At 40.0% G+C, this 11,784-nt stretch overlaps 1 protein-coding gene across 1 annotated transcript in view; it reads right to left on the reverse strand.

The window, feature by feature from the left end:
• Window positions 1-4,946: 4,946 nt before the first annotated feature.
• Window positions 4,947-11,784, reverse strand: part of LOC122078112 (protein SUPPRESSOR OF npr1-1, CONSTITUTIVE 1-like) — a 15,032-nt gene continuing 8,194 nt past the window's right edge. The window contains exons 2-5 of the mRNA XM_042643974.1: window positions 7,577-7,631; window positions 7,130-7,417; window positions 6,132-7,043; window positions 4,947-6,028 (exon numbers count right to left, since the gene is read on the reverse strand). Coding sequence (XP_042499908.1) covers window positions 5,666-6,028; window positions 6,132-7,043; window positions 7,130-7,417; window positions 7,577-7,631 — 1,618 coding nt within the window. The 3' untranslated portion in view covers window positions 4,947-5,665. The remainder of the gene's footprint in view (window positions 6,029-6,131; window positions 7,044-7,129; window positions 7,418-7,576; window positions 7,632-11,784) is intronic.

Raw genomic sequence — 11,784 nt, forward strand, 5'->3', positions numbered from 1 at the left:
CACTCAGCCTTATCCCAACTTTTTTTTTTTTTGCTGAATTCAAATAAATATATTAAACCCATGCAGGAAGGAAAGTACAAGGCAAGGATGCCAACGAGAGGCATTAGACCCTCAACAAAAAACACAAGGATTGCTGAAAAATCAAAACTGGAACAACCAAATCTCACTAAAAACTTCCAAGGGACATCAGATTTTCCAATCGGCTGAATGAAGAAAATAAGAGGCAAATATAATGTGGTGAATTTTTTGCCTATGCCAAGCAGAGACTTGAGTGGCTCCCCAATGAAGATCTTCCTCTTTTTGCCTCAAATCTTGTGCATCCTCTACATTGTCATCATGTTCCATCACCTCCTTAGTATCATCTCATGAGCCTTATTCCAACTTAATGAGGCCGGCTACATGGAACTGCGAGAGGAAAAAGAAAAAGAAAAAAGAGGAAAAAAGAGAAGAAAGAGAAAAAGAGAGAAAAGTACCAAAGCAAAGCAACAGAAAAGGAAAAGCAACCCCAAAAAGAAATACTAAGCTACAGTATGACAACAATGTCAAGATAAGGCTAGTTTATAGTGTAGGTGAATCCAAAAGCTAGGCATCAGTTTCTATCAAGTAAGAATTTCATGGAACTAAAAGAAGGGGATCTAGAATCTTCAAATATCAAAATATAGAGAGAGAGGATCTCAAGAACCACAAAAATGCTATGCTCTCTAAAGTCTGAACCAGACCTTGATGGAAAATTGTGATAAAAAAATTTAAACCAAGATAAGCAAATGGAGATCTAGAGAGACGGTCATGTATTAGTGTATAACAATATGACAATCCAAGTTGCTGCAAATTAGGCTTGAGAATGAATGGAACAAATGAAATAACAAAAGAAATATGCATGATACCCAATAAAATCCTTGCATTAGCCACAGATAAATAGAAAATAGAACTGGAGGGAACATTAAGATTAAAAACTAATCACATCTAACAGTATTACAAAACTTTTTGAGATGGTAGCGTGGATGTCCCATAAATGCATATGTTAGATCAAACACCAAGAAATACAAGGATAAACCAAAATAGACCTGTACAAGACACAGAAATTTAATGAGGTTCACACACCGATGTGGTGTGCTATGTCCTTAGGCGAAAAAGAAGATGTTTTACTATACAGAAGAGAGAATTACACCCAAGCAACGACGAGTATATAATTCGTCGCCACCAAAATATATCGGAGCGGGTCAAGAATTCGAGACAAAACTTAACAGCATATCATACAAACCACTCGGCCAAAAAAAAAACCAGCCATAAAGCAAGCATGTAAACAAGCATACAAAACCTCCAATTATGATTAATTCTTCTCACAGGGAACTGGGACAAGGCATCTGGCATTCCAACTAAGATTCCTAATTTGCCCAAAATTTCTTTTTCTGATCGGTATCAGGATTAGATGAGAATGATCTGAGCTAAATATATGTAGTGGATTGGCTGATCAACTGTGTTTAACAGGTTTTCAACTTCTTGGATTGACCAATTCTCTGTTTGGAGTTTGATCTGAAAGTAGTTGGATAGATATCACCCAAGATCGACCTGCCATAGGACACGTATCCCCAGCCCCAGGTGTTGTCAGCTGTTGGGATGTGTGTCCAAGCCCTCCCAGCCATTGGATGGTGGTTGAAGGGGAGTTGAATGTCTAAGTGGTTGGAGAGGAGCTGGAACCTTAACAATCCTAACAGGAAAACACACCAGAAAGGAGGATTTGGAGGCCAATACTCCAGGATTTAGGTCGCCCTGGAGGGATAAAAGTTTCAATTCAAATCGATCTCCCACTGGAGAGTTTGAACAATTCTTGAGGGCTGAAAGTACGTCAGTTGCAGGACAGGGTAAGGAAGCAGAAACAGAAAAGATGAAGAAGTAAAAGGGATGAGAAGATGGGTATCACAGGGAAGGGGAAGGGGAAGGGGAAGAGGAAGAGATGAGAGAGAGTGGGGAGAGAGAGAAAACACTCAAGCCACACAGGCCTCACACCATATAAACCAACTCAATTTTCCATCTTCAATCTGCTCTATACTGTGCCATCGGTTACAATAAAAACTTCATATAAATAAAAGAAAAAGACATCTCAAATTAGAAACCTATTATCCCAAGGGATAAACTAAAATTGGAAACACAATAAAATATCCTACTCTAATCTACCCAAGATTGGGAGAAAGAACCCTGCCAGTTTGGTGTTGCCTATGCTCAGACACAGGCGGGCAAGAAAAGACCACGCTGCCCCTGTCCCGTGCGCTAAGACACTCCCACGCACCCTCCCATTGCCCCATGCACTGGTAGTAAGGGATATGGAAGGTGATTTAAGAAGAGAGAGAGAGAGAGGGAGGGGTTTTATTTAAATAACTACTTCCACTTATCTGATATGAGACAAAAATTCCCATCCATGACTAAAAGATGCTGCTTCACTGACAAATGCAAGTATATTTCAATGTGGATTTACTGGATTTACCTTCATCTTTGAGACTTCTGTATTGATCTTACCATCCAGGGGTCTTCCTTCAAGAGAAGAGTCACATTCTTCATGACAATCACCTGATTTGGATTGTTCAGACCTTGGGCAGCTAAGTAGTGGAGACCTTGATAGGTTGTGATGCTTGAGGAGAATGATCAGATGGCCCTGTTTGTTCCCCATTTAATTCACGCATTTCCACTACTTAAAAGTGACTAAAGAAAAAGAGTTTCCAGAAAGCACAAGAAACCCAGACCTTTAATTCTAATACTTCTCATTGCAATGCCACTACGACACCTGAAGCATCTTCATTCACTTTATCCTAAAAAGAAAAGAAATAAAATTTTATTAAGTAAATTATTTTTTCTCAACCACTTCGATTTTCCATCACAACTCATATGTATACATTGTTTTGAATAAGTTCAGCGTGCGGAAAAAACTTAGAGTACTTATGTTTCATTAGCAGAGCTGCAAAAGAAGTAAAGAACGATGAGCAAATATGTTGTTCCTAAATCTCTTACATAAAGGGAATAAAAAAACTATAAATATATAAATAAACATTCTAGAAACTCAGCTTTAAGCCTTATTTTTACATAGATCAGTGAAAGAAGATACACACAGATTGTTCACTGCCTTCACTGTGCATGAGGCATTTGGACCAAGTGTTGGGGAACTGGAGGGAAAGAACCTATTTTGATGAATGCCATGAAGCACAGGACCTTACTTTCAGTTCATTCACCATATCTATTCATAACGATCCAAAACAGAAAAGGGAAAAAGAAACAACCATTTTAAGACGACATTTCCCACTCCCGCATCAAGAGGCATATAGAACACTTCTTTCTGTTTTCAATGTAATCATCTCTTCTTTCACATTAGAAAGAACAAATTGTCAACATATCAAAAATTTAAAGGAAATGGAAAATCTCCTCTAGAAGTGGTGTTAAAATACAGAAAGATTTTAAGACCTGTAACAAAAGTTCCGCAACATTTCTGACAATGATAATTTCATGTTCAGTAAGGTTTCAACATATACACCTTTCTTCATGTCTTCCCTTAGCTACAAGTGAGGAACAAGAGAATTAATGCATCATGTGAAATATATATCAGAAGCCAAAACAGATCAGAAGGAAATAAAGTACCTGTAGATTAGTTGATGAGGTCCAAGCAGGCAAGCAGATCCATTATCTGTTCACTGTCACGAAAGGAACACTTGCAACTGTACTTTAACTTTACATTCCCCCGCTCTTCTGAGTATGGGGGTGATGCTTCATAATTATAGGACTTGCAAAGAGGCTATAATATATCTTGTGGGAAAGCTATTCCATTCAATTAATCTTAACTTCAATTCAAGTGGACAACCAACAAATGTTTCTCTTAGATATATAATTTTTCTTTGATTTGTAAATTATAATCTCCATGACAGTTATCGCAATTCCATGACAAGGCCTTTTGATATATAAATAGGTGTGCAGTTCACATGTTGTCCAGACATGAACAAGAATGCCCTGGGACTCGGAAGGTTCCTGCAATGAAGAGCGAATGCTGTTGCAAGCCCTGATGTGCAAGCTCGCCATAGGAATCTTTGTATCTTTGGTGTTGTCTTCCAACTCCAAATACGTTTCCAGACATCATCTGGAATTAAGTCCCAAGAGGGCAAAGTGGAAGAAGCAGCAGTTATAGATGCTTTATCTGATTGCTGATTAGATAGATGATTATAAGCACTTTTCACAGAATAGAGTCCATCCTCAGAGGCATACCATTCTAGCTTATCTACATGAGGAAACAAAGGGAGATTTATCCTCATAATTTCTGCAACATCCTGTGGGCAAAATAAGTCCTCCAATAAGTCACGTCTCCATTCCATATTAGTCTGATCAATGAGTTGAGAAACCTGATTAATAGGAGGATCTACTAGACAAGGAGTAGCGAGTAGTGACTTTAAAATCCTTCGGTGTAGGTATCCAACTATCTTGCCAGATATCAATACATTCACTGGTACCTACTCGCCAACCGAGACCAGATTTAAGCACCTGTTGGCCCTCCAGTATACTCCACCCGGAAAAAGGAGTGCAGCCGCTTTTTTGAACCAAAAGTGAGTGGCTCTGTAGAGTAGCTGGGCTGCAGAGAGCACGCCATACGTGCGCTTCACCCATGTAGGTGCAACACACATGCAAGAATTAGCAGCCAAAGACAATCAGCTTGTGGCACAAACAACGTTTTGGTCATCCTTATGCTCTTCGTCTGCATTCTCAAAGTAATACAATTAAACTTTCATCCGTTCAGTTGTCTACCTCACTCGATCTTAGCTCGGACATGCCAACAGCCAATCCTTACTCATTTCCCTGGGACAGCTAATCAAAACTACTACGGCTTATGAGACAGAACCTAATTATAGATTCGAATGTATGTGGAATATAAAATAAATTCTACTTAAACCGCTTGAGAATTGGTGTCATTTTTTTTGGTAAGAGAATTGTTGTCGACCTCCAACAGCTGCTTTAATTCGTGTTGGCTCAGAATCAACAGCTATCTCATCATCCTTACCAAGAAAAAGTCTCTCCATAGCCCTCAAGACTCCCTCTTCCTCCTCATTTTCAAGAACAATTCTCCCAATAGCAGTCAACAGCGCCTCATCCTCATTGTCAAGGAAATGACTCCCATTAGTCCTCGACTCTGTCTCTGGCTCTGTCTTTTCAATGGGAGATGGACAAGTTGCCTCATCATCCTGGTCGAGAAGTGGTCTCGCAGTAGCCCTCAATAACCCTTCTTCAACTCGAGAAGGACCTGCCTCATCCTTGTCTTCAATAGCCATCAACTCTACCTCCTCATGAACATTGCTGGATGCTCTAACCCCAATATTGCTCAGTTTAAGTGAAGGTCCTCCACCATTAACGTTGACATATGAGCAATTGAAGAAATCTGCTATCATCATGGCACTTGAATGTTGATTAAGCATTTTCTGTTCATGTCCCCTTTTCTCGAATGACCAATTGGAGAAATCTGCTGCCATCATGGCACTCGATTGTAGATTAGGATTTTTCTGGTCAAGTTCCCCATTCTCGAATGACCAAATGAAGAATTCTGCTACCATCATGGCAATCGAATGTCGATTAGGCTTTTGCTGGTATAGATCCCTGTTCTCAAACAGAAGCTTCCAGTATTTTACTCTATAATAGGGTCTTAACACATCGCTATCCAAAGAAAGCTGGTAATGTAACTCAGATTGATGAACAAATATATATTCTCAATAGCATCTTTTCCTTGTAATGGAATTCCAAACCAGTCAAAGCCTTTGAAATGGTGAAGGTAGATTATATTTCGATGAGTAGTGAACTCAACATCCTCAATTCTCAGTGTATGAACAGAGCTGGTTGTTTTATCTTTTTGGCGGACAGAAGCAGAAATATCACAATAGATGGTTTGCGACCTGAAGTCAGAGGGTAATTCCAAAACAAGGCACAGAATAAAGAGCTTTTTATAGATCCCATCAATAGCACTCAAGGAAAAACTTCCCAATGGTGGCCTGTCAGGTAATAGTGTTCCCTGCAAGTCAGAGGAAAGGAACCGTTAATCATCAAAGAAATACACTAAAGGCAGTTTCTGATAGTTTTAATTAGAGTAGGGGAAAACAAGACAGTGAAAGGACCTGGCCAAGTATTTTCCTTGGAGTTATGGTCAAGTTATGGCATCCTCGGGCATTGAGTTCTACGAAAGATAGTACACCCTCAACACCTCGAATCTCCTCCAGCTTTATACAACCTTCAAGACATAATATCGCCAAAACTTTCAGCCTTGACAAATCCGGTAGTCGTACCAAGGAAAAGCAATCTTCACAATGAAGTTCAACTAAACTTAAGGGAAGCTCTGGGAGGTATTCCAACTTCGCACACTTAAAAAGGTTTAATTGCTTCAAATATTTCAAGTGTGACAGATCTGTCGGGAGGGATTTAAGCCTTGTAGACATTTTCAACTTGAATAAATTTGAGAGCATTGAAAAATCATCAGGAATGTTTGAAATATTGTCTCCTTCTAAGCTAATGCTATGCAAGCATCTCATTCTCCCCATTGATCTTGGTAGCTTCACTAGTTTATAGCAACCATAAGCATCTAATACCATAAGCTTCTCTAATAATCCAACACCATCCGGCAATTCCTTAATTTTTGAAACATTAGTCAATTTAAGCTCAACCAAAGATTTTAGATCACCGATTGACTCGGGCAAACTCTTGAGTGAACTGCATCCTTCGAGACTAAGTTCTTCAAGAGAGCTCAACCTGGAAATACTGTTTGGGAGTTCTTCAATTTTTAACCACGACAAGTCAAGCTGGACTAGAGATTTTAGTTCACCAATGGAATCCGGCAACTTTTTGAGTGAGTCACAACACTTAAGATTAAGATTTTTGAGTTGACTAAACTGCCCGATGGACTCGTTTAACTTCTCCAAGGATCTGCAGTTTCCAAGATCTAATTGTTCCAAGTGAGGAAACCATGAAGAGCCTGGGGACTCAGCTAGATATGTGCAATCACTAAGAACGAGAACTTTCAGATTTTGGAACCGTTGTCAAACAAAGAGAAAACATACTTAAGAGTACTATCCTAAAAACTTAATAATCAAATCATAAAAGAAAAATTCAAATACCATACCTTATTTTCATTTTGAGACCTGATATTCCAAGCTTCTTCAATCATGCTACCCGATAGGTCAAGATTAACCAGTCTCTTATGATAAAAATTCGCTGGTAGAATACCCAAAGGACAACACTTCCATCTGAACCAGTTTAATGTTAAAGGAAGGAGCGGAAAATCACCCTTGAAGTGTACTGAATTAATATCAAGAAATCTTAGATTGGACTTCATCTCAAAGTGTTCACTAGCTAATGGAACACTTTGTAACCCGGTTGGAAGGATCATGCCTTTTATCTTGTCAGTTCCCTACAATAGAAAATAACCAAAATAAACAGAAATTGGTGGACAATAGAAACACAACACCCCCCCCCCAAAAAAAAAAACACACACACACACACACACCATTAAAAGAAAAAAAGGGAAGTTATAAGGGCATATCCCATGGTATACACATACAAATCTTACCTTATGTCCTAATAGTTGCAAGATTTCGCCATTACTTGGTTCTGTAGGAGAAGGCCTACCGTGAGCACTCGGAAAAGTAAATCGTGGTCGAACCAGAGCAAAAATATAAATCATGGCCGAAACACAGTAGAAATTAAAAGCAGTACGATTAGCCCTCTAAATATATCAACAAGATTTCCAACTATCCTAATGATCAGTCAGGCGTACTTCTAACCACCACTGCGGTCCACGATCAACGTTTCTCCCCAGTGATAACCCAACACATAAACCCCTGTTGGGAAGGGTCGTAGCATGAGGGAATATGATAAACCACATGCTTCTATATGAGATAGTACGACTGCATGGTACTTCCGTGTTCTTTTCCACGGTGTACCAATGCATTCGTTTTCAAGCCGACTATGGCATCTATTCTAGAAATCCCATAGGTGCTCGGCAAACTAGCACTATACCACAACATATGATAAATCCATTCTCATGATTCCAAGCAAGTAACAAGCATATAGAATTTAAGGTATTACATGTTCAGTTATAAATGCATCATTCACACATCAAGCATATGCATAAGAATGGTAATCAAAATGTCAATATAGTCTATGAATGCATAGGATGCCAAAAACACTCCAAAAATAAGATCAAAGCCCTCTCCCCACTTACTTATTCTTGTAGGGGAATATGCACTCGCTGTACGATTATGATCCGGAGTGAGAAGATGAGTTTCTTGAAACCTGGCACAGATAAGGAGTTTAGATTGCATCCAATTCAGGACTATAAATGATGTAGGATATGGTCATGACGCATATAATAACGTGAAAAAGATTGTCGGTGAGTTTGAGTTCCATCGGAGCTCATTTAGGCTACATATGGGTCATACAAGTGGGTAGAAGAACCTACCTATGCAAATTGTCCAGATCGGCGGGTCATACTGGTAGGTCTGGCACCAACCGGTCTTACCCTCCGATAGATCTAGAGAAGAAAGGCGAGTCACACTGGTAGGTGTGGCACCCGCCGATCTTACCTGCCGATTGAGTCATAATCCTAGGCAAGGCTGGGGGGTCACATTGGTAGGTGTGACCACCCATCGGAGCTACCCGCCGGTATTCCACAGGTTTTACTGTTTTCCTTCTTTCCTTCATTCTACCTCTTGGAAACCCAATAAGGTGGTTCCCACTTCATTTTCCACACCATCTACGCCTCATTCACTTGATTGTTCTATGGATCTAAGCCATTAACAAGATTTGGGGAAAGAAATCATACCTTAACTTGAAAAATCCCAAATCTTGGGATCCTCTTCCCAAACTCAAATGCCATTTCAATAACTCCCAAATCTTTGTTTCCCTTCTTAAATCCTTCAAGGAAATCACTCAAGGGTTCCATTATCTTCTAGATTCAATCACATACAAAAGGGTTTCATCATATCTCAAAGGTCTATGGCGTTACTAACCTCAAAATGTAGATCTCAAGACACCGGTGACAATACCAGAGGCGAAAAGGTAAAACATGGCTACAGAATCCAAGGGGAAAGCCTTATTCCCACTCTTCTTCTTCTTCTTCCTCTTTTCTCCCTCCTCTTTACTCCTCTCACTAACCTTTGCTAAAAATCATAAATGGGAGAGAGAGAAAGGTATAAGTGCTATTTATACCATGGCCAATAAATATCTTCTAAGGTTCATTTGGTTTTGCCCATTTATGGACCAAAACACATTAAATCGCGTTTTCGGGTGAAGTAGCCGACATCATCGGACATACAAGACCTCATTTCGATGAGGAGTCCAAAATACACATGCTCACCTAAGCTGGGCATGTTGGGGTCCACGTTACCCATACAGGTGGGTCACACTGGTGGGTCTTGCACTTATCAATGACACCCACCAGTTGGCCAAACAAGCCAACCTTGCTATATTTTGGAGGAAAACAGAATCCTAACACGTAACTTACTCTCGCCATGTTGTGGACTAAGTTCTTATCATTCAAATATGATAACGTACCTTTTCTATTTGTACATGACCTTGTGGAATGAGTAAGGGCACTGCTTAGGCGTGCGAATCACTTCGGGCGCTGGCTCAACCTTGTCTGGCCACCCAGCATTTGATATCACCTTTGCCGTCATATACCACAAGGCACCAGCATCGACCTATTTCGGTTTGGACCCTACAAGACCAAACTGAACCCACCGATCAATATGTCGGGTTTAAAGAGCAGGGCTCTACATCTACCCCGCTCTTTAAAAATTTCATCCTCGAAATTGAAGTTACCTACTTATCCAAAATAGATAAGGACATTTAGCCTGGATGTCATCTTCTTTCTCACAGGATGCTTCCTCAAGTGAATTGTTGGCCCATCGCACTTTTACAAAAGTAATGGTTTGGTTACGAAGAGTCTTTATCTTCCGGTCCAGGATTTCAGAAGGCTGTTCCTCATAAGTCATATCAGCCTCTAAATACTCCGGTTCCACAGTTAGCACATGTGATGGATCATATACATACCACTTCAATATTGAAACATGGAATACATTATGTACGTTGCTGAAAGATGTCCGAACCCGTTTCAAGATCTCAAACAAGCCAACATATCTTGAACTCAACTTGCCCTTCCTGTGGAACCTGTGTAAGCCCTTAGTAGGAGAGATTTTCAGGAATAGCTTCTCCCCTTCTTGGAATTCAATATCTTTCCTGCGGATGTCTGTATAACTCTTTTGACAGGATTGGGCCGCCTTGATTTTCTCGCGGCTGACATCTACCTTATCATAAGTCATCTGTATCATTTCTAGCCCAAGCATTCGTCGATCTCCTATAATGCCTCATATGGAGCCATTCCAATCGTGGCTTGATATCTGTTATTATAAGAAAACTCCATAAGAGGTATGTTTTCTTCCTAACTGCCACTCATTTTCATTGCATAGGCTCTGAGCATATCTTATAGTATTTATATGGTTCGTTCAGATTACCCGTCAGTCTGTGGATGGAAAGCGGTGCTTAGGTTCACTTATGTCCCCATGGCATATTGGAGGCTCTTCCATAATTTAGATGTGAACCTTAGGTCTTTGTCTGACACGATACTCACTGGTACTCCATACAAGTGGACTACATTTTCCATGTAAAGTTGTGCTAGTTTGTCCATGGAGTAGGTAGTCTTGATTGGAATGAAATGGGCAGTCTTAGTAAGCTTGTCAACTATCACCCAAATTGCATCCATTCCCTTGGATGAACGGGATAGCCCAGGGATAAAATCCATAGTAATCATGTCGTGCTTCCACTCTAGTACTGAGAGTGGCTGAAGAGTGCCATATGGTTGATGTCGTTATGCCTTGACCTTCTGACATGTGAGAATTGTGCCAGATATAAAGCCACTGTAATTTTCATCCCTGTCCACTAATAACTCTGTTTAAGATCTTTGTACATCTTGGTGCTCCCGGAGTGAAGCGTGTACTTAGAACTATGTGCTTCCTTAATTATCTTATCTTGTATCCCCATGTCATTGGGTACACACAACCTACCTCGAAACAATTGTGCTTCGTCATTGGCTATTGTGAAATCAGGATCACCCATCCTTTACTCCTGGATTTTAACTATGATTTTCTGTAACTTAGGATCCATGGGTTGTTTCATGATTATTTCATACCTGATGGATGGTTGCACTTATAGGGCCACCAAAGATATGGTTAACTACTTGATATTTTTTGGCTACTGATCAAGCTCTAAGGTCGATCCTTCATTCAAAATAATTTCATCCATCAACATGGCTTCTTACTTCAGTTGTGGGCTGGTGGCCAAATAAGCAAGTGATACAATATAAGCTTTCCGGCTCAATGCATCAGCCACCACATTAGCCTTACCTGGATGATATTATAAGTCACACTCATAATCTTTCATAAGCTCTAGCCATATCCTCTGTCTCATATTCAGATCCCTCTGGTTGAAAAAGTACTTGAGACTTTTATGATCACTGAATATCTTGCACTTGTCCCTATACAAGTAATGCGCCAGATCTTCAAGGCAAAGATAACTGCTGCCAACTCCAAATAATGGGTGGGGTAGTTCTTCTTATACTCTTTCAACTATCTAGATGCATAAGCCACTACCTTACCGTGTTGTATAAGAACACAACCTAGTCCAACTCTGGAGGCATCCGTGTGGACTGTCATTTCACTAGTACCTTATGGTATCGTCAGTACTGGGGTTGACACCAATATTTTCTTTAGCTCCTGAAAA

Source organism: Macadamia integrifolia, chromosome 5 (genome assembly GCF_013358625.1).
Source record: "Macadamia integrifolia cultivar HAES 741 chromosome 5, SCU_Mint_v3, whole genome shotgun sequence".
In the NCBI taxonomy this organism is placed as follows: domain Eukaryota; kingdom Viridiplantae; phylum Streptophyta; class Magnoliopsida; order Proteales; family Proteaceae; genus Macadamia; species Macadamia integrifolia.